The following is a 23,900-nucleotide window of genomic DNA, read 5'->3' as shown; positions in this document are numbered from 1 at the left end:
ACGGCTGTGCAGCCCCCGAAAAGGAGCACGCACATGCAGCACGCGCGGAGAATCACGGCGACGTATCGCGTGCAGGCCACGAACGATCGCGGTTTCTTTCGTCGTCGCATCAATAACTCATTGTCGGATTAGTAAATAGTTTATCGTCCAGACGGCCACGCGTAATGGAGAATCGCGGAGCAAGGGTGAGAGAGGAAACACGAGCGAATTGAATGGGGAGGAAATCACGTGACGAGAATCATAAAAACAGGGACATGTGCACGTTCGGAGAAGATGAGGGTGTGTTTATTTTCAATTGCAAACTTACCGGTAACGAGGGTGAGGGCACACAAGCAGGCGAAAGCGCTATTGTCTACGTCGAGCACGTGAAGAGCTTTGGAGAACTCGAGGATGCTGTGAAGCCAGTCGCCAAAGCTAAGCTGACATTGCTCCAGTGCCAGGACCACGCCGTTGCAGAACGTCAGCTTTGTGTCCTCCGGTTTCGTACGGTGCGCCAGCCGTAGAACGAAGAGTTCCAGGCTCGCCGATTGGAAAAGCAACTCCTAAGGACCAACAACGACGAAACATAAACTTCACAGCGACACAGGAGAGGATCTCCTAAGCCCCCGCGATCACGATTTTGCGGGGAAACCTCAGCTCGGCCAGCAGCTGGAGGCTACTGCTAGACAACTGGCCAATCAGACCGTCGATTAAACATGTCGTAAGCTCGTCAGGGACTGACCTTTTATAAAATGTACAAGCTATCGATCTCTTTTAATGAAAGCTTCCCTACGGATATTGTCTGGACATAACGTGACTCGCATTTAGTTGCATTACGACACACGGGTTTATTCAACGGTGCACAAACCCCGGCTAAATTCGTAATGCACATTGTCTGCCGTTGGAGGATCTAAATAATCACGTACCTGGTCCTCCCGTAGCAGATCCGTGAAGCCAGGGATCTTGTCGGCGAAATTTCGAATCACGTCTATGGAGGTGGTCAGGAGGTTGTAGAACTGTTGCGTCTTCTCGGCTTCGGTGATCGGTGGATCGCCGTGTCTGGGCTGCCGATATTGCGAATAGTCCAAGCTGGCCTGGTTGGGCGTGGTGTCCAAGTGTGCACGTAGCAGAGCCGTGATCAAAGGAACTGGTGTGCTTGGCGGCGATTCCTGCGGTGACTTCGGTTTCGAGGGTAGCCTACCGCGACGACCCTTCAGGGAGTCCGTCCTGACGACCTGTGAAGCAGACAGACAACCATCTCAACAGTTTTCGACGTTATTCTACCTCGAGCACGCTGACCACTTTTGGTGGACCATTTGAAGCGGAGGTATGACGATTGTTACTCACCTCTTTCACCATGCCGACCATCAAGCACTTCTGGAAGCGACAAAATTGGCAACGGTTCCGCCTGCGTTTGTCTACAGGGCAGGCCTTCTCAGCGAGGCACACGTACTTCGAGCCCTTCTGCACGGTCCTCTTGAAGAAGCCCTTGCAACCCTCGCAGGTACGCACGCCGTAATGTTGGCAGGCTGCTGTGTCGCCGCAAACGGCGCAAAGTTGGCTCGGGCTCGGCGGTGCTCGTTCGTTGCTGGCTCCGCTTCCTGGCGAGGGCGAGCTCACGGAGCTACCTGTGCCACTTCCGCCGCGAGCCTTCGGGGACTCTGTGCTGCCGCTACTGTTGACAAAAACAAGCCGATTCTTTAGAATCTCGTGGAACATCGTGTACAACAAACATTTAAAAAAAAGGGTTAAATAACAACCACTTTGAAGAAGTTCCAAGGAATGTTTACGAGTGTCATTTTCTATGAATCCCCGGGGAAAAAACTAGTCCTTCGTTTCTTGTTAATCTACACGCATCGCTGAAATAACGCTGGCGCACGAATCCTCTGCTCGTGACGTTTAATAAGTTAAACAGAATATCTATTTATCTATTTACCGCAATTATTTGCCGCGACAAAACCAGTTGTTTATAATAAATAAAAACGACGCGGACGGCTCCAGAAAGTTCCGAAGTGGCGATTCATCGTGATCACGGTAAAATGGGTGAGAAAATAGCGCTCCATTTAATCGATTGCATTACACAAACAAGGAAATGGATATCGTATTTGACGCAAGGAATACATAATTAACAGAGGATTTAATTGAGGCAGAAATACCAAGGGAATAGAGGCGGATAATTCACGGACTTTGAACTTTACCTCGCTGATTCTGACCTCTGAGTGGGTAGGGACGCCCTTCGCGGGCGAGAGGTGCCCACGACGACGTTGTCCACGTTGGAGCAGAGATCTGTGGGTGCGACGGGGGTGGCGCCGCCAGTTATGGTCGGCGGTGGCCCGTACACCATGGGCACGCTGACTGCCGCGCCATAAGGGGAGTCCTGTCGATGATTCGACGGGGATGGAACAGCGGTCGTCGGTGTCGGCGCCGTCTCTGTCGCGAAGTAACCCTGGTGATGATGATGGTGGTGTTGCTGCTGAGGGGGCGGTGGTTGTTGGGGCTGCTGATGAGGATGGTGGTGGTGATGGTGCTGCTGCTGTGGTTGCTGCTGATGATCGTGGTAGGGCATCGTGTTGGGCGAGAACTCCGTGGAATAGTGGCCAGTCCCGCAAGGGTACACCGCGCTGTCGTAACACTCCTCGTCCATTTTAATACCGAGGACTTGGAGTTCCTGTCTGGTGTACCGCGGCGCCGTGTAGGTCTCTTGGAAGCTCGGCAAGGGTGTTGAGCTGCGTCAGATGGATCGAGGATTAAATGCCAACGAACCGTTAACCCTTGACCGAAGAACAAAATGCCAGCCACGATTTTTATCTGTCGCTAGACGATCGTTCCGCTCGAACGTTAACTGCACTCTCGCGGTTGAATCGAACGTTGCGGTACGCGGGATGTCGCAGATTATCACAGAATTACGAAATACAGGGTTGTGCGCTTTTATCAGAGCGCGTAGGTCGAGGATAGCTTAAATGGTTGTCATGCTCTGGACGATAAAACGTGGGACTCCCTGTACCATTCGGAGTCCCTTGGAGGAGGCACAGGAAACTGTGGGACCGATCTTTTGGCTATCACGCAGGTCTACGATTCTGTCGGCGCTGTGAGTGATAAGCACGATGGGAAGAATGGATACCTAAGCGAGTCTGCTTGGACGTCTTCGGGAAGAGGCGCTGCCGATGGAGGTGGCTGCGGTGGTTGCTGATGGTGCACGGTTTGCTGCGGCTGTGCCGAGTCGTCAGCTGTCGGTACCCCTTGAGGATTGCCCAGTTGCAGTTCTGGAAACGGGTCCAGCTCTTCCGGCAGGCTTCCCGCATCCGCAGGATCCGTGTACGATGCGCTCAACAGATCCGCCAGAGTGCTACATCCGAAGGGGCTCTGCAAACAGACGTTACACTCCGTTTGACCGGTCTGGTAACGTTCACCATAACTTCTAGTTAATTGTCCTGCCTCACGAAGCACATGGGGCACGGATGTAGCGGAGGTACTCGAAGAAGGAAGCAACTACTCGCGCTTTCTGCTGTTCCGAGGGTGTCGGAACAGTTCTAGAGCCGCACGAGCGGCAAGTCGAAGTACTCGACTGCAAGGCGGTAACATTGCTCGACCACAATCGCAAGCCTGTGTCGAGATATCGATGTACAGTTGAGGTGCGCAGTGAGGATGTCGGAGAGGATTGGCTTGTATCGCGTGCTGTCTATAACTCAGCTATAGACAGCCTTGCCGGAGATTTCTACCTTGAAGAATCGAACGGACTGTTTCTCTTCGAACCCCCTAACGTTAAATCGATACGCTCGATCGTTGCCTCGGAATATAATCCGTCTACGCGACTCTGTTACCATCGTTCGTGAAAATCCTCATCAACATCTGAAACCGGCAATGCCTTTCGCTAGGATATTTAAATTTTTATAAGGTACCAGAATATTTAACTAACGCGAGTAACGAGAGTCAAAGCCTCTGTGGCAACAGAGAAGAACAAGTCACGAGAGCGAAGTCTATGGAATCGACGAGGATGCGAAACGAAAGCAAAGACGCGGAAGACGTCTGCGGGTGTGGGGGCGTCAGGAGGATATCAGGCGAAGGAAGGGTGGATGGGGTTGGATATTCAATTTGCCAGGTTGGTTCCGCTGTTGGGCTGACATTTCGTTCATCGCTCCCCAGAGAACAGACGATCGAAGCCTCAGCCTTCCACAACCCTGGCTACGGCCTTCTAAACGACCTCCTAAATGCACCACCTCCCTTTCATCCCCCTCCACCGGCCTTTTTCCTCTAAGCAATTACGACACCACCTTGCTCCCTGCATCGCTAATTTCGCCCAGCAGCCAGGCCAGCCTGGTCGACTGGTTTAATTACGCGTGACGATCCACCGATTCTGAGTGAAACCGAGATGGAAAATCGGCGTGGTAGGGGGTAGGGATAGAAACAGGTAGGACGACACTCGAGATCCGGGTACGTGGGCAGGAATGCAGATGGTGCGCGATAAGCGAATGCAGATGACGATCAAGAACGCCGGAACGTAGGAGGGCAGATCTTGTTGCAGGTCGGGCTGGAGCTCGCGGAGTTCGAAGAGTACGGCAGATAAGATACTGAAATAGTGAAAGTTCCCTGCCCCACTAAATACGGGATTCGATAATTACCTGGCCGGCTCCGCCGGGCGACATAAATTCCGTCCGCGCTAGCAAACACGGCTGTCATGCCTCGAGGATAACGAATTGCTATAGATTGTGGTATCATCGAGAACACAGGGTCGCAAAAGGGGCGAAGAATGGGCTCCGTGTTATTTGTTATGCTCGGTACCTTGCGAGTAAAGACCGCGAAGGGGAGAGGTTGATGAATCAAGGATGCCAGAGGATGAATGGAAACTCACCTGTGTCTGCAGAAGAAGCATACTTGACGCTACCGTGAAGGCGGTGGTTGTCGTGGTCGTAGAAGAGTGATTTGTACAGGCGAGAACTGGAACGGTAGCTGTTGGCGGCCGTTGCTGTCGCTGGCGATGCTGCTGTTGCTGCTGGTCTACGTCGTTCCGAGTCACAGCTACCGCACGCTGGCTGCCGTTGCTATTATCGCTGTCTCCGTTCGGCGAGTGGAGTTGCCCTGCAACAAACAACCACAAATTTCAGCAACGTGTCTCTCGAAATCTCTATGAAAAATATTCATGAATTAGATTCTTGGAATTGACGCTGTTAAGCTTCTAGGCGTGAAGCACTCAGAAAAGCAATTGCTGACGTTAGTTTCAATCTTCGTGAAAACGTCGCCCAGAAGTATTGGACGGTAATAATTACAAGTGTTCTCTCTCTCTTTTAGGAATAAGAGAACTCTCTCCTTGAGCTTAATAATCGAAGTGGCCCCCGTCTTGAATGGGACCGATTAAAAAGCAGGACGAATAGGTATTGTTCGCGCAGGGTGTTTATCGAGGACATTGTTTCAGAGTGTCCTGAAAGTTCACTTAGAAACGTAGACGCTCATTGTCGGCGGTGAAATAAAATGGATCAGCAGCCCCTTTCAGAATGGAAACTTTCTGACGGTGCACTGAGTGTACGCGGCAGACCACTTCCGTCGCGATGATAGCCGCGAGCAGCGCTTCTTTTGTCAGTGTCTGGCGCGAAGAGGGGACGGTTGTTTACTCAAGTGCCTGTTACGTACAATATCTGCGATATTGAGAGTGACCGGTGTCCATGGTGATCATCTCTGCCGATTCTGAACGAAGCGAACTCGAGTCCGGACGAGCGTGATACTCGGACGAGGTGCCGTGTCACCCGAGCGAATATTTACGAGATACGAGTGAATTTGGACCACCAGGCCAATCTTGGCCTGGCAGCCAAAGGAATTCGGAAACCACTTTCACTGGCTTCGATTCCTCCCAGGGCGATGACTTGTCGCCAGTTTACTGTCTGATACTCCACTGTCCAGGAGTAGCAAGGAGTGTCAATCGTCGAGTCCTCGTCGTCGACTGAGGTCCTCGACGTCGGCGTTTCGTCCTATATAGGGTTGCTCTGACACCCCGGGGAGACATGAAATCATTGGCATTTAAAATACTACCTAGCCCGTCCTATAGAGCCACCACACCCCCTGCTCGATTATTATTACGCGATATTATCCCCCAACGCCTGGGGGATGACTATACTCCCGTTAACAAGGACGATGCTTGTCTTCTTTCAAGCTCCCAGCCGCCAAACGAATTCTACACAAATGCGACGTGGGATTTATAACATATTCTGTTCGAGTTTCTGCAATTCAAGTTTCATTCGGATTCTCGTCAATCGCTGTAAGTGAACTTCATCGACTGTTACAGAGCATTTGCTGCAATTACTCGGCGCACGGCTTCGGTAATGGTAAGAAGAAAGCTAGAGCAAGCCAGGAGGATTGAAAAGCAACGGGAACGTGATACGCGGATAAACAGATGCGCCTCCCTGGAGGCTCTCTCACCCCTCAACCCCGCAGCAAGATTCGAATCGGAGATAGTCACGGTTGCCTAAGTCGTTGGTTCGATTTAATTTCACAACTGCGAGGCTAAACGGACCACCCAGCGGTGTTCGCGTCGTAAAACGTCGGCCCGCTGGTGAGCGGCCGCGCCGTCGGCGGGGTTCGAGGGTGTACGGAGAGGGTGCCACGCGATTAGACAGAACGGTCGTGCCGTTACGCCGGATTAAAAGATCGGCGACGGTGCCGGTTGATAACGATCCACGCGAAACGCGCCTCCCATCCTATCTGCGCCGCCATAAATCCGTGTCTGGCATGCAGAACGATCTGCGCGAGGCCTGTCATTGCCCCGGCGAAAAGTCGCAAATGCATCGGCCCACTCTCTCTCTGGCCTCCCTTTAACCTTTCCCTTCCCCCCCCTCGGGGCTGTAACCTGTCGGCGCGGCGGGTAAGGTGGCCGCTGCCAATTAAGATAGCTCGCTCCAAAACAATGAACCCTATCGGACAACGGGGATCAGTCGGATCCCGCGAGCGGCTCAACCGATCCCACCTACGGGAGCGCATACTGGAGGAAAGAGTGGCCCCGCACCTGAGCGGCGTGTGCACGTGCACAGGAAGGACTCGATTAACTTGAGCAGAGCGCTAGCCAGACAGCACCGTAGGCAGGGTAAAGGTGGAGGTAGACCAGGGTAGGGTAGCGAACGGACGGGAAAGAGTAGGGTTAGCCGAACAGCGTGTGCCAAGTGGATTACAGCCGGTATACACGGCCCTCCCACGAACCACGCCTCTCCACGTGCCACCACGTGCAGCTCACGGCGAGCTACACCGCTTCCACGTCGATTTGCTCTCATGAATTAACCACTCTTTCCCTTCTCCACCTCTTCCCTCGTTCGCTTCCTCGTTCCGCGTCGTCGGTTCTGCCTGGCGAGCCTCTCGTGCCCCACAGGCGGACGTGCTCCGATGGACAGCGTGGGTGAAGGGATTAGAGCGCACTTTCGGCTGCAGGAGAGCCGGGGACAAGTGTAGCGCTGAGTCAGAGGTGTTTAGACGAGACACGAGAATGGTCCTGGAGATATTGGGGAGACGTTAGGTGGGACTGATAAGGGGAGTCTTTTGTGCAGGTGGGTTTAAGATGGAAGGTGGATTCCTAGGAGTACCTAATAATATTAGCTGCGGAGGAACTAAGAATGACGCGTTGGAACATCAACAACCACTGATCGTGATGACAACGCGTGGACATGTTAACGATCCTGCAGTGATAATGTAATTCTGATGACGGAGATATCGCAGAGACTTCAGTGATGAGTTAACTTGCTGGTATAATTTATAGAATTTTCAACAAAGCGTGATTGGTAGGTTCTTCTTAGATAGTTTTCGAAACGAGCTGCTCCAGGGTTGAATTCACTCTCCTACGTGGCAACCCGTCGAAGGCAAGTGGGATTACGTTGACGGAGACAGTGTAGGAAGCCTTTTAACAGCATGTTGATACAAGAGCCGCGAACAACTTGACAACGTGTCCATTCACGGCGCAGAGGATTGCGTCTTCTGTTTGTACATCGCTGGGAATTACCATGAAATTATTCGGAAACCGCGCCCAGCGGCGGGCATCCGCGTTGCGGAAGGAGAAACGCGCATTGTCGCAGGTCCCCGTGCAAACACAGAGATTCCCCTGTCGCACGATCGAAAGTAGGATTCCGTGGACTCAGTGAATTCCGTGAAATCATCTGGCGCCACTTAAGCCACTCGAGATCCACTCAGCATCCACTCAATCGATCCCAACAAAATAGACCCCAATAAACGTGACCAAACACTCTCGTCACTGTCCAAATTATCCGCCACTTTACACCCGCCGAGGGACCATAAAGTTCCTAGCAATCTTCTCGCGGAAAGTCGCCACCGATCGGGCCCAAGTGACGCGGGACTTGGCGCGATTTTTATTAGCGGAACGACCTACTTACCGCGGCTTCTACTCGCTCGGGGAAGAACGCAGGTGACGTCAGGGCACCATCGACCGTGTTCACTACAATTAGGCACGAAATTCCTATAAATTAGCAGCTAATTGCAACCATTCCTCCCCGACCACCGTTTTCTCCCGACCGAGCTTCTATGCCGAGCCGCGATAATTGATATCCTTTATGAATAATTCATCGGATCGGCGCGAGTTTCCTTCGAAGACGGGACGTTTAATGCGAGAAAAACCAGAGGCACAGGCAGGCCCGCTATTTATAGACAGGCTTTTCTTCGTCGACGTGCGTCGTTACCTTCGCGTCTGACGGGAACAGTCATATTCCACTGTTGGATCGGGCTCGTCTCGCATGCAGGGGCACACCTAACAGCGTTAGCCACCTATGCGGTGGTGGGTGCGTGCACGAGAGAAAGTAGGACCTGATCCCGGTGCCTCTGATCGTCGCACGACAGATAATCTCGCGCACCGAGGTATTTTCGTCTTAAACTCCCATCTGGCCGCCCACACGGGCCACGCGTCTCTCCGACCGAGCGATCGTAATTAACCCTTTCACTGCTAAGTGGAGACAGTGCCGTGCCGGATCGTCCTCGGCTCTGCACGCTCCAATCCTACTTTTTAGAATGCTCTTCGCCGCGTCCTCGCTCGCCAATGCTTCGTCACGCTGGACGGTCCTGAAATCGATCCCATCTCGGCTGAAAATGGCCATGTTCTCTCTCTCTCTCTCTCTCTCTCTCTCTCTCTCGATGCTTCACTGTTGTCACAGGGTCGCGGAGTTCGATTAGATTTGAAAATTAGCGACATTTGGGGAATCGTGAAGCTTCTACGAAGTTTGGAAATTTTTTTCAGGGTGAAGTGGATAGTCGTGGACAAAAGTGAAAGGTTTGTTTAATTACGTAAGATTGGTGATTTGGAAAATTCATTCTCTCCATTTCGTACGTAAATTAATTTGAAAGTCTCCGGAAGAGGAGCAGGCTGCAACTGGTCCACGGGCTCGTGCAGCTTTCTCCTCTGAATTTAGTGAAAGATTGATGACATCGTAATTAGGAATATGACTATGGAAACCCGTGCAAATCCCGAGTCACCTTCCCGTCGTCATTACGGCGATCGTTTCTCCGGGACCCTGATATTTATCCTCACTTATCGCCCCTCTCACGGTGGTCGTTAGCGGTCCATTCACCGTGATCGTTAACAGGATCGAATTATCACCTGCCTCGTAATTTGTCAGGTACAACGAGCTTTCTGCTGCCGAAAAGTGGGAAGAAAAGGAACGAGCTACATACACAAAGCGCTAATCACATTGGACCTTCCGCCTCTGACACCCTCAATTGTGGAAGCATCTAAAGACACTTGCTCTACGGGAAGAATAAAACACCCCTATCGATGTAAGAGGGAGCAGAGCTCCAAACGTGCCTAGTAGGAGTCCAAAGTGAAACGATAGATTTGTGAAAGTAGCGAGCAGGACCAGGAAACCCGGGGCTGAAACAAATTGTCCAGATACCCTGGAAAGATTAGATACGTTCCCGGCGGATTGACCTCTCCCGACAAAAGATTCCTGGCGCGCGGCAATAAGAGAACAGAGAAGCCGCGGCGACGCTCGCGGGAGGCTGTGGGGGCCGGCTTGCAGCGGGTTAGAGTGCAGGCTGGCGGTGTCGAAGGAGGTGAAAGAAGAGGATCGACGTGGCTCGGCGGGGGAGGAGATACGGTGAGAAAGAGGGAGAGGCAGAGAGGAGGAGGATACACGGAGAGCCGCTTGCGACACGCAGGCTCGAGCAGCCTGGCTGATAGGTAGGTAGGTAGGTAGGTATATCGCCCCCTGACCCCGAGGAACTACCGTGAGACCGGCTTAGCACGGCGGAGTGCTGGGGAGCACTCTCCTTTGCTCCGGCGACGGTGCACCGCGTATGCGCCGCGCGTATAAGTGTGCGCGATGCACACCGTGCATCCAGGCGCCGTGGAATAAAGAAGTGGGAAGGGTACGTGGCGTGACACCAGGATACGAGCGCGACGCTTCGTGGAGAGGAGCAGAGAGACGGAGAGGGATAGGAGGGGGAGACAGAACGAAGGAGATGCCGATGACTCGTGGGTGCAGCTGCAATGCGGCCCCGCTGCATTCAGTGGCACACACAGGACGCGAGGGCTTTTCGATGGCACGCCGGGATTATCCTGGCCTCGCGATCAACCGCTGCAATGAATTTCGTAACCGATGGAAGCATGACTTACGCTCGCGGGGATTGTTCTCCGTTGGCTGTTTCGATGAGCACCGAGCATGCTCGAGGATTCCTCGGAGGATCTTCATTCTTTAGTGCGCGAGGCACTTTTGGAGCCTTGGGTTTTCAATGGTACCTCGAGGAGGGAGTGGGTATCTACTGATTTGAATGGAGTAGTGTTTAATATATATTTCTCTTGTATGTACTGCATTTATCCCCCCGAAAAGTGTCGATGTCCATTAAGGGTTACATCCACCTAGAGCTCCGGAAAAAGCATACAAATTCAGGAATTTTTTGGGGGCAAAGTATAAGTGAAAATCATACGCAATGTTTTTCTGCTAAAAGATACATCTTTCAACTATGTTATTCTAAATTTTCGTGAGATATTATTATTAATTAAAGGAAATATCGGTTTGTATATGAATCGTGCTTTTTTTAAAGCATTAGCTGGTGGGCATTCCCTAGGCTAAACGATGCATCTGAAAGCAAACATTCAAATAGATTTTAAAAATAAACAACTTTCAGAACTACCTGACGTTAACGTGACGGAATAAAAAAAGTTTCAGTCCAATCGGATAATAACTTATCGGGATATAGGTTCCACCGATTTTAAGAACACTGTTTCGAGAAAAACGCGTTTAAAGTTTTACGTGAGCGCCGAGTGGCCGGGTGTTATCCATACATTTGCCGCTACTCAAATGCCTATAACTTCGAGAATTTTACGACTCTCAAAACGTCCTTTTAAACGCGTATTCTTAAAAGGTTGAACATTCGAAAAGTGAAACAAAAAAAAATCGATTTTTAGACCTGAACGTCCCCTTAAAAGTCACCCGGTAAAAGATTCACGCCGTTTTTTTTTTCAGAGATAGCTACGATTCCCAGGCGACGTCGATGTGGGGCTAATCGAAACTGCGAGCGATTCCGCGGGATAACTCCTTGGCAGATAAAGAATACACGTTCTCACGGAGTTTAATGACTTTCGGGTATCCCGGATTGCTAATCGCTGGATAGGAGAAAGTACCTGCAGCGACGATACGGGGAACCGCGCTGTACGACTGTTGCCCATTCTCGCAGATGTCTAGAGTCGTGACACGGAAATTCCAGGGAATCGCGTGAAACGCAACGCGTGTTCTTCGCCACGAGATCGTGCGAGAACCACCCCTGCCGCAGTCGTAGCCTCGGTATTGAGATGGTCCGACGCGGCGGGAAATTATCGACGAATCCTGGGACAAGGGAACGGCGTGTAGACGGGCGTGCATAAATCGCGGTAGTGAAAAAAATCACGGGGCCATAATTGCAGGCCTAGGAAGTTTTACGAGTGACTCTTGACGCGGCCGGGCCCGGAGAAGAGCAAACACGACAGCAGCGATCCCATCGGCGCGTAATTCACGATCATGCTAATCGAGGAGGGGTTAATTCCTTCGGTCATCATCCTCTTTTTGCCTCTCCGTTTTCTTGCCCGCTTGAAAAACGCGAGAACTCGGCCGTGGACGCAGGCGGCTCTTTCTGCGCGACGATCGTCCTGCATACTTCGGACGAAAGAATAAGCAAATAGAAAACTTGTGAGGCCACTGGCTTCCACCGTTGCAATTACATCTCCCAGCGGACGGTTTGCGAAACTTAGCATAATTTCGCTGGCAAGACAGAGAGCGGGGATGGAAAAAATGGACGTAGGAGGATATGTAAAAAATGCACCCCCTTGTCGAAACGAATGGCGTGTGACGCAAAATGGCTGTAGAATACGGCTCCACCCACGTCCTCATCCTCGCATGCGTGTTCCATTCTCTCGTATATCGATCCTCTAGTTCCCTTCCCGATGGAGCAGACAGAGAAGACACGAAGGCAGACAGAGTGACAGAGAGAGAGAGAGAGGGTATCGTGAAGCGTGTGTCTTGTCAGGCGTCGAGATCACCGCGAGGAGCCGGGGATTTTCCTGATTTCCCGTCGCGGAATCCGACGTTTCATTCGCTCGCGCGAAGCCACGCAGCCTCCTGGAGCCGTGCCTCGTAACGAAATTAACTTGGCGCGATCGAACGCGTAATTAAAGCTGTCGCAACATCCGCGAGAGGATCTCGCTGCCTGCTCTCCCATCCAGCAGAAGCTCCACTGTGGATCCTCAACGGATCCCTGCTCCAGAATTACACGATGCGATGTACACAGTTATAAAAACTATATATATATATATCCAGAATCTGAGCGAGTGGGCGCGACGACATCTTCAGCATCCTCGGCATCCAGCATTTGTCCGTCGCAGTAATTAATGGTCACTGCGATCGTCGCGAGCGTCCAAGGCGGAGGGCGAAGCAGCGCGGTAGGCGGAAAAAAGGAGGCAAAGTGGTCGAGTCACTTTCCGCCGGCAACGAAAGGAGATGGGAAGAGGCTGCGCGAGCGCGCGTTACGAGATGGTCCGCGCGGCGGCGATCACCTCGAGACCGCTCGCGCATCCTGCAGAACTCTCCTGTGGACAGTTATGCAAGAGAGGCCGCGTTTGGCGCGTCCGCTCCGGGCAGGTTCGACCGGTCTTAATTGCAGCCGAGCTGCCCGGCGAGTTCGCCTTCGAAAACTAGTCGGTTTGGGGCTAGGAGCGGGCCGCTAGCGGCGCGCCGCCGCTCTCGATGGGCCCCGGTGGAATATTTAATAAATTATTCTCTATCGGGGCACGTGTCCGGCTACCGCGTTTTCCTACCGTTACGTTGTCACGCTACGCCCCGATACTAGTTTCTCGATGAAAAACTGGTCCATTTGCGGTCGTAAATGGGAGGCTTATCGCCGATTTTTCCAGGGTCCCCGTGCCCCGCGGGAATACGCCGGAGCGGGAATTTGACCGTTCGCGCCTGGATAGTGTGGCTGCAGCGCGCCTATCCCCGTGGGACGTCTTAATGAGAATTTTACGAGTGCTGAGAGATCGTCGGTGTCAGAGAAAGGAGCAGGTTACTTAATATCAGACGCGAACGCGGGGATAAACGTATGGCTCGCGGTGCGGTGTAATAACACCGTGAATTATGGTAACTTGGAAAGCACGGCTCTAATGACATAAGCAGTCGACGCCGTTGAATATGAATGATAATAGCTGTTTGATACCGCGCGTAGCTCGGTATCCGCTGAAACGGCTGCACGCTCGGGTCTACTTAGTAATGGTCCGCGTAAATTCTTGATGCTTTACATATAAGCAACTTACTATTCCAGTTGTCCAAAAGTATTGATCCATTGATGCCGGTTTAATCCAATGCCGTTGGAGGATAGTTGTTCGGGTACTCGAATAAAGCGAGCCGAGCCTGGCTCGGCTCGACCGACCGGGCCGTGCTGGGTACCCGTAAAATCTAGGCGGCCCGAAAAATTCGGGTAGCTCGAATTTTTTCGGGCGGCTCGAAGAATTCGGGTAGTCCGAATCGTTTCGGGCCGCCCGGAAGAAGCGGATACATAAGCACTGTATATTGCACAATAATACACCCTCCAAAAATTTATATACGCACACTATATACGTGGAAAACGTGAGTAGTGCGAAGTTCGCACAAGCCCGAGGGGTTTGAATGTAGTTAGAAATTCTTTTAATAAGTAAACTTTAAGATTATAAATTAATCAATACCAACTTGGAAACGGGTGTTTGGGCCGAAACAATACGGGCTATCCGGTTCTTCCGGGAGGCCCGAAACGATTCGGACTACCCGGATTTTTCAAGCCGCCCGAATATTCGAGCACTCGACAGCCCTATGTTGGAGGCTCGAAAATTAAGGGGGTAGTGGACTATTGGATACGTAAAATCATTAGTTTCTTTGACGCTAAATTACTTTGATACCAATTAAGCGTTATAGTCGTGCTTTTCACAAGCTACTGTGGGCACGTTTACGAGTAACTACCTCAAAACAAATCATCAGAATGTATAAAATTGTCGAAGTTATTAATCGTCGAAGATAGCACTGTACGGCGCGCTGCTGCAGGTGGTGTACATCGATTCAGGTGAGCCAATCATCTGAAAGGAAAATGCTTTGGGGGGACCACTTTATGCGCCAAAATCTATAGAATGGAAATTTGCCGATGAATTTAATCAAGAATTGTGGAAGTTAGACACGAATCAATTTTTCCCCACATTTTTACGGACAAAAATCATCTTTAATCAATTATAAAATATTTTAGAAACATCCAATGTTGATGCGAGTGTTCCACTGTGTAGGGGAAGGATTTCTACACGTGCGGTGAAAATTTCAAGTGAAAATATTCATTGGTTCAAGAGTTATGATGTACACCGTTTCTGAAAATGGTGTTTCGAGAAAAACGGCTTCAAAGTCAAGTCCCCTATGGCAATCCAACGGATAAGACTTTCAGAATCAATACAAAAAATAGAGGATTTTTTGAAGCTGAAATAGTTCACTACCTCCTCAAGACATCGGTAGTTCCACGCGACGATGAGGACTGTAATTTACCAATTCGACATTATGCCAGCGATTTCCAGAAATAAAATGTATCGTCTGTGCGGCAGACGCCATATGGGACGTCCTCGGGCGAGCGATCGTCGCGGAATTCAAGGACGACCAGGATCCATTGGTCTTCTCGATAAAGCGCGGTGTCCACGTGCGTTTACGCTCGCGAATTCGTCCCCCGATAGCCTGGACGGTCCCGTCGGGGCGTATAATTCGCGAGCGTGAGCCAACTTGTCCGTGTACACGTGTCAGACACAGTCGCCTTTCCCCGTCGTGGCACCGGTCGCTCGTCTCCTCTCACTCTCGACGAGGAGACATCGACGATGTCCGCACGCACAGAAAAGACTACGACCGAAGGATGATGCAGGAATAGATTCCTATCGTGAGATTGAAACTTCTCGACAAGGTTTCAAGCGTGAGTTTCCCTGATCGCAGTGACAGAAGCTTGTTGCCAATTAATGTTTACCGTACGACCGTCTAGTTGGTCCATCAGATTCTAGTCTTGACGATGACGAGCTCGTCCTGGATTCTTCGCTTCGAACAATCTGACTGTGATAAACACAACCCCCGTTTCACAGACGAGACATGGGAAATTATAGCTGTCAGGTGTGTGTGTGTGCTTTTAATCTAACGCGTCGATTGAGACAGTCCTCGTAAATATTATATATCCGACCTCCGGTAACGAGTCTACAAAGCTGCGCGTAAGCAGAGGAACGCCCACTCGAATTAGGCAACCGAAATTTTGAGAGCCAGTTATCCCACGCGATCGAAGACTCCGTAAAGGTTGCAGCACTGCGGGATTTTACACTCGGAGCCGCGTAATGGCTCGATCGGGAAACGTCAATTGGTATTTTTCACGCGTGCTGTTAGTGAAATCTTTATTTTACGTAACGAAGAAGCTCAAGGCGATAATTGCTGCGACGGTCGCGTAAACAATGGCAGAAAAAGCGCGACGATTTACGCGCCGCTGGCGGCACGCGCTGCGGCTTTATCTTCGCGGGGATCGACGAAAGTTCCGAAGCGCGAATCGCGCCATCAATTACGGGATCCCTGTAGGTTCCCGTCGAGCAAACTGCTCGGCGACGGCTCGTCTCGCGAGCGTGCATCACTTTGATCCGTCAAAGCGGGGACAAGACGGATCCCCAGGAGTCCTGACTCGGGTAGCTGTCCGCTTGAAAAACCACCGGCGAGATCCCTATCGGCTCGATCAACGCCGCGAGAGCTTGTAATCGCGCTTCATCAACGCGAGTCTCTCGCGGCGGGCGGCTCAACTTTTTCCTTCCACTCCGCGAGAAAGGGAGAGCGTGCCGCGATCGTACGTCGCGGAAATTTGTAATTAAATGATTGAGACGAGGACTGGGATGCTGTGCGGGGAATGAATGTGATTTGCTGGGAATTTAACACAGTCTGATCGTGGATTTCTCTATTACACTTCTTGCTGGGCGATGGAAGGGCTCTTTTGCAGAGATACATTATCGTTTATGTTCTTCTTGATGGTGGAGTGAAGACATGCCTAGAATAGTTTAGAGTAAATGCGCGAGGAGAGTTTGCAGGGGTTCCAGACAACCAGAGTCAGACACTTGCGGTACCACTTCTCTGATTGAGTGCCTCAGTGCAACAGTTACGACTGCAGCTGTGTACCTATCTTTCAAATTTCTGAGAATATTGACAAGTGGTTCCCACAGACTTTCGCTAACAATAAGTATCAATCGAGTTTGAAAATCGAACGTGACGTAATCGACAAGGTGTTAAGAAACCAAGCGAATTAATACTTATAATAATCAATTCGTCTGTAAGTGAATTACATTGTAAGTAAACAGTTGTGACAAATTCTTCTACTTCATAATCAGACCTTTTATTTTTCAGTCATTTCCAAGTATTTACGAAGAATAATGGTGAAATATAAAAACCCTTGCAGCAGCTTGTACAACTTAAATACCACTTTGAAACTTATTTCACTATAAACTTTCCTTCTTTACGCTTCCTAAATCCCATAATAATCAATCACAATGCCGAAGTACTCCTTTGCAAACGCTAACCTCCGCAGGCTCCAGTCAAAGCAATCACCTGCCGCGCCAAGAATAACAGACTATCGCCGGTAAAAGCAGTTAACGCGATCCTTCGGCGAATCGTCCTTTAACGAAAGATCCTCAGCGGCACTGCGACCGAACCCGCAATCTTCGCGTCGTCGGCGTGTAAATCAGCCGTTGCGAGACGGCAAGGTGCACGTAGACGGGACACGCGCGCGTACGCTAGCGCATCGAAGACGTGCTTGGCACCTCTTCTGGCAGTCAGCTGTGAGAGGAGGCTGCAACCGGTCGACACGTCGAAGAGAAAGGATTTACCGGGGTCACCGCGTCTACGCGGCCCGTCACGACCAAGATAACCGCCGACTAATAGGGTCGCTTAGGGTAAAGCGTGTGTGTTCGATCAAAAAGAAACTTTGTCGGACAGGTTTCTTCGCGCGGCGGCGTTGCCTCGCGCGCAACCCGGCCAACCCGAGGAGGAAACTTCGTGGGAAACGTTCGCGAGTATCGCGCGCTCAGATCTTCTCCAACCTCCATCGTAAATCCCCATCTCGCTGGGTTCTGCCTGCGCCTCTGATCCCGTTAATTCTCTACCGATTCCAAAAAATCGGTGTCTCTACAAACCTCCCCAGGAGACAGAAGGGTCCCTTGACTCCTGTTTGAACATTTGTTCTTGTTTTGAATTTCAAACTCGAGTGGCTCAGTGATGGGAATCGATGGAGATGTTACCCTCTCCCCTTTGTCGATTCAATTATCGTCAGCTTTAATGAACTGTCCAGCCCACGATCCTTCAATACCGGTGCAGTCTTGGAAAAAGTGTCCATCTGATAAATATCAGGGCGATCAGTCTTCCTTCTTCCCTTCGCGGTCGAGACGACCACCGATTGCCATTCGCGGGGGAACGTAAACGATCGTGCGCCCCGTATGGCGATACACGGGATGGTATGAGATCGATCGCCGTTCCGCAAAAAGGCAGGCGCATCGAAGGAAGAAACCTCGCGGCCATTCCAGGCCCCATACCCCCGTGCGAGTCTGGTTCTGCTTGTCGGATGTCGCAAGCGAGTAGCATCGGCTCCGCTCGATTAAGCGATCAAAGATCGATTAAGCGATCCGGTTTTTCCGACGCTGTTTTCTAATGCCTCTATCCGAGAAAATCCCGACCGGCGGCCGGCGGGACCGCTCCGTTACCGTAATTGAAATCTCGCTGACGCCTTTTTGCGCGGCGCGCGAGCGCGTAACGACACGGTGTCCGCTGGTCGCATGCCGGTTTAAGGATAAATATGATAATGCGTCGGCTAGAAAGCGGCCAGACGCGGAATCAGCTCGAGGTTACGGAACCTGGTGAATTTCGTGCCGCGTTTCGCGAATGTCCAGGAGCGTCGATTTCGTGGATTCCGAATACTTTCAACTAGCAATTAAGCCTGTGTCTTTGGATAATTCTGAGCGCAGTGGCGGTGGAAAAGCGAGTGCCAGAAATTTTTCTGGACATCTCAACAGTGTCAGGTACACGTAACGTTTTGATCGTCTGAATTAACAATCGCGATGACGTCCATAATCTGTTGAACGTTTCAGTGAATGCTGAAGTGCCTTAGTCGAGGACGCAATGATGAATTATTTTGTTCAATTAGATATTATACAGCTTTAGAATTGGGGTCGGTTCAGTGACACTATCCCATATATGACGCGAAGCCATTTTAGAAGTATTTTCTGGTGCACTTTTCCTATATTATTAATTATTTCGCTGGATTATTGATAAGCTAATATTGCCTCACTATTCATACACCTAGAGGTTGGAGTGCCGTAGTTGCTCGGCACGATGGCACACGGCAAAGCTGCACGGTTCCAAAAGTGTCGCTGCTCCACAGACAGTAGAATGGGTAGTGATTGGTCAGACACAAGCCTCTGAAGCCTCCCGCTGCTCCTTAACTGTATCGTGACTGTCGCGAGCAACTGGTTTCCCGAGTCGATGATAGTGCTATCCACAGTTCCAAATTAGAATTATAATTTAAAACCACTTAGGTATAACCTCATCCCATCAGCTACTTCAAATGATCTTTTCTACCAGTTAAAATTCCATTAACATCCCAGCACAAAAAAGGTTTGTACAAATCGAGGTTCGCAATGTTCTCATACCTTTAAGTACCCGTGGACATTGCTTGCAAACAATAGTTAATAAACAAATTACAATTCGATTATGTACGAACGTGTAAAGAAGGAGAGCTATCGATTAGCGTATTTAAGTTTCGCTTCGGTTACGAACGAACGCTATAATTTCTCCGTGACGTTTACAGGTGCGATGTTAACAAAGCGGGAGACAACAGAGGAGGTCTGAAAATCAGTTTTGCAGGCTTTTCTTTAATCGAAGATGGGCGAAGCAGCTTTCGCGCGCTGCCACTCGAGAGATCCAGCGCGTCTCCAGTGTCTACGAAGAATTCGAGTGCGGAAGTCGACGAGCAGGTAGACGCAAACCAACGAATATCGTAATAGGTACCCTAATCCCATCCCAGCTTTCTACACCGCCCGCGGCGAGCAGCCGCTCGCGCCGACGCTCGCCGTACAGCCAGCGAATCGCTCGCACACGACAGCAGAACACGCTTCAAGGGCCGGCCATTTCCCATGGATTGTTCCTTCTACGACCCCTCCACCTCCCGCGCGCACGCATCCACCGTACACATTCGTCGGTGTGTACACATCCAGCGGTTGCGTACGAATCGCAGATATCGAGATGCGCCGATCGAAAGTGCCGTTTCACACTTTCTTCCCCGTTGCTCCCTCGCCCGTCGATTTGGTAATAGGAGATTTCCAATCTCTCTTCCCCAGGCTACCAGATTCGAGGAGGAACGGTGACGAATCCGAGCATCCTCTCGCGTTATACGCTCGACAAACGAATGATTTATTCGACAAATAAATCCAATCGATTCGAGTCCTTAGACGCCAATAGCATCGCCGCAGATTTGACGTTTCCATTCGCGATTATTGATGGGCACATTCTTGACCCGAGAATTGTCCGATTCATCAGCTTTCTTCAGTAGACGCTTTCCTTTCCATGCTCGTTCATTATTCATCTTCAAGTATCAATGCAATCGCCTCGTTTCCTGCACTCGTAATTTGGCTGGCCACCAGTCACTGACATTGACTGACAATCTCTTAGACTCCACGGTTCTCTCGTACGTACAATCGATTCAATCTTGCTATCCTCGTACACTGAAGGGATGAAGCTATTCCACGATAAACGAAGCTTTCTAGGAGACAGTAAGAGGCGCGGGGAAATCAAGAAGAATTTAAGTGACACAAAGGTGAAAACACCCTCCACATTTTAGCGAAGAATATCCTCCCTTTTTCTGCATCCGCCACCCCACAGAAAACCTCCACTTTCCCGAGTAATTTCGATCGAGTATCAAAGAATTTCCATAAACCCGACCCTCGTCGATCGAAAGCCATGTCGTAACGCTTCCATTGAGAGGAGAGATCTAAGAATGAGAAGAACCCAGGGAACAATGGATCGACGTAGAAAGCCGCTCGACAATTTCGTTGCCCATTTCGACGATATTAAAAAAAAACATACACACACACACCCTTCTGGCGACCACGAGCGAGGTAACGGGATACATAAGCGTCTCCCAGTCTTTTGAGCCTGTTTGCTCACGTAACTCGCGCTAATGATACGTTAAATCGCCACGAGGGAGTAATTGCAGGGACGTTGATCGCGTATGCGCCAAGTAAATGGCCGACGCGCGCGTAGACACGCGTGATACGTTTTACTAGGTACGCCGGTGTATTAACCTCGCGACAGGGCAGTGATACCGAATCGAACGAGACAATCGCCCGTCAGAATGCAGACAGGGCGTCGATACTCGCCCCTCGCGAATTCTTCGCGGACTATCGGTCCACCGATTGACGTACAAATTGCAATTCGCGGCTGTAATTATTAGGAAATCCGACACGGCTGTCTTAATATACTGACAGCTACAGGCGTGTCCGCAAATATCGTTTCGCGTTAGCATACAAAGATCGGCTAATACCCGTTGAAATATCCAGCCACGAACCGCGGGGCTCTGTTATTCACTCAAAGCCTCGAGTGACGTATAAACCATTCAGACAGCGACGGAATACGTCGACCAGTGAAACTTGGCGTTAAGGAACTTCATCTGGAACTTCAGTGGCATACTCAGAATTTAATTTTAGTCAGAGCCGAGTGAAATAAAAGTATTTTTAATGCAAATTCGATAGAATTCATTAGGTGATAACAAAAAATTATTTACAGAATATAATCCAGTTTCCTTTTCCTTTTACAAAGCCCCTTCTTTGAGGTCCCTCGCCCTCCTGTGGGTGCGCCACTGTGGAGCTTCGTTTCTACGAACCTTTACCTTTCAAGCCCCCGCCCATTATCAAATTCCAAAAAGCAGAAGCCTGAAAAATCCGACGCGAGAAGAGTTGGCACTGGAAACGTTCAACCCGAAAGATAATCATCGTTCAGCACAATGCAGACCGTCTGAACCCATCTGACACGATCGTGGGGCGATGAATGCGAGTCGATAGAGGCTCGTGCATCGCCTAGGCAAATTACAGTCGCGGGGCGGAATTTTATTACGAAATCCCGGCAACACACGCGAGTAAGCATCGCGGCCGGCCGTGAGAGAGTGCAACTTTTCATCCACGAACTTTCCCCGAGTCCCTATTATCGGTGCTCTCTTGAACGGCAGAACGCCCTCCGCGATTGGGCGTGACCGCCTTATTACGCCCAGCCAATTAATACATCGACGCGTTATTATTCCGCCGATATCCCGCGATCGTTCGCGCCGACGAGGCTGCTTATTATCCCTTATCGGCCCGCATCTCCGGCTAATATCATAATCACCGACCCGGGGCCGCTCCGAATGCTCGCCGCGTTCTCCCGCCTCGGTCCTTATTGCCTGACGCGTTATCGCGGCTTTTAACGGCGCCTAATCGTAAACGATAATCACCCCTACGCTCTCGCGGCTGATACTCGGCCGGGTTCCTCGGCTCGTCGTGCATGTAAATATCCAACGATGCTGCAACGTTGCAGCAATTTAGAGGGGAGGACTTTCTATCGAGGCGATCTTCGCAGTGGCCAAGCCTCGGTGTGCCTTTTCTATTTCCGAAATGAATCCGATACCCTCGGAAGCGTACGTGGCGCGTTACAGAGGGTAAACACTGTGCTGGTCGGCGAGATTCCACCCAGCAAAGTTCAACGTTCCACGTTTTTCGAGGTGGAATTAATATCCCCGATGGTTTGTGCAACGCCGCTTTATTTCGTAAAGATCAACAGTTTTTGCATTGCCGAAGGTAAGGCCGCCGTCCTTGGCGGGCGTTTCGAGGAATAAAGATTGTTAATCAACGTCACCCACGGTATGCTTTGAAGTTCGAGGGGGGACGTTGACTGATAGCCGAGTGTCGCAAACGTCCACGCGCGTTTCCTCGGGAGGGAGCGTCGATTCCACGGTCGTTGGTTACGGTGGAAAATCGGAAAAACGACGGCCAGGAGCGGCGAGGCTTCGCGCGGTGTCAATGGAGGGCAATAAGCAAAGTTGGAACCGGTTGCAACGCGTGTAATTGCCGCGAGAGTAAATTTAAACGGGACGGGGATCGAACAGGCGAGCCACTGTGGCCATGTTTACACTGTGCCCGGTAAATCATGGCACAGTCAACAGGGACGCGGTGGCTGGCGATGAAACCAGTAGAAATCGTGCAACAAATACTTTGGATTAAACTGTTGCCAAGCGGAAGAGGAAGTAAAGGCGCGGAACAGAGTGGAAATGAAAGGTGAAGCCTGGAAGGTGGAGACTCGGCTGCCCTTGGGGAAGGTTGTGCGAGAGGCAGCGACGAAAATCGATGGTGAAGCTAGCGGTGGGTCGCGGCGAGATACGCGAGCATAGTGAAATGCTTGAAGGTGAAGGACGAGCGTTGCAACCGCGGTGATACAAGTATTCGGTAATCGTCTTCAGTGATCGTCCTTGCGCGTCGTCGAGAAAAATCGATGGCCAGGTTACCAGCGACTCGTAGGGTCGGGTAAAAAAAAGTGATAGGATACTCCTGGAGGACGAACGAAGCATGGCAAAGCTACCCGTGGACATTTTCAGCTGTTCATTTTCATCCCGAAGAAAATTCATCGACTGACCACGGGGATCCTGTGATCCTGCTTCGGTAACGGTTCTTTAATTAAATACTGGGGCTCCCAAATAGAATGGGACTCCGTTTCTGTACTCTGGATCAATCAATCGATCGCTCGAGAATTGAAATGAACCGGCTGTCAATGGCAGTCACGGTTCATTCAGCAGGCTAATATGTAACGCGATTATTTCGAGATGCAGAGCAGCAGGATGAGTGGATTTCTTAATACTCGGCGCGCATACACACGCGCCATGCACGGCCTCCACGTAGAATGAGTTATAGGGCTCATTAATCAGGGGAATCAATGTGAATTAAGGAACGCAACGTGCCACCTGTCAAACAATTTCGCGAAATATCATGCGCCGGCTGAGGATGGTCGGGGCGAGTTATTAGTCTCATTAATCAGCCGCAACCTGGCATTAACGTTGATGAAGAAAAGCAACTCGCGGGAACCTGTTGCTGTCCCTTCGACGAGTTAATATCAGACAAATCTATCCTATCGATCGGCGAGGTGCCTAAGCCGAAAGCATTCCCAATTTCGCTAATTGTCCACACTGGCACGCTTCTTCTCTGGCGATGTTTTTTTTTTTTTAAAGGAGGAGGCTTTAAGTATTTTCAGTGGGAAATTACGGGCCTCCTAGTCGAATCCCCCAAAGGTCTTCTATGCAAATGCGACTCGAGCCTCCTGGAGCATGGAGAAACTGCGTGATACTACGTCCCTCTGTCTTCCGCCTGCCGCTCTCTTCTACGTTGCATACAGAACATGGAA

The 23,900-nt window shown here is 50.7% G+C and overlaps 1 protein-coding gene across 5 annotated transcripts in view; it reads right to left on the bottom strand.

Moving 5' to 3' along the window:
* The window catches only part of Hr38 (Hormone receptor-like in 38), a 45,883-nt gene that overhangs the window by 5,306 nt on the left and 16,677 nt on the right, over positions 1-23,900 (bottom strand). For 3 of the 5 annotated variants that reach the window (XM_076823325.1, XM_076823322.1, XM_076823326.1), the window contains exons 2-7: positions 4,829-5,055; positions 3,101-3,375; positions 2,178-2,705; positions 1,327-1,654; positions 906-1,214; positions 308-542 (exon numbers count right to left, since the gene is read on the bottom strand). In XM_076823325.1, the coding sequence (XP_076679440.1) occupies positions 308-542; positions 906-1,214; positions 1,327-1,654; positions 2,178-2,705; positions 3,101-3,375; positions 4,829-5,055 (1,902 nt within the window). The remainder of the gene's footprint in view (positions 1-307; positions 543-905; positions 1,215-1,326; positions 1,655-2,177; positions 2,706-3,100; positions 3,376-4,828; positions 5,056-23,900) is intronic. The other 2 variants (XM_076823323.1, XM_076823324.1) reach the window with 2 other exon arrangements.

The sequence above is a fragment of the Andrena cerasifolii genome, chromosome 11 (assembly GCF_050908995.1).
Source record: "Andrena cerasifolii isolate SP2316 chromosome 11, iyAndCera1_principal, whole genome shotgun sequence".
Lineage (NCBI taxonomy): Eukaryota > Metazoa > Arthropoda > Insecta > Hymenoptera > Andrenidae > Andrena > Andrena cerasifolii.
Note: the sequence above shows the minus strand (reverse complement) of the source record. Positions and strands in the feature narration are given on the sequence as shown.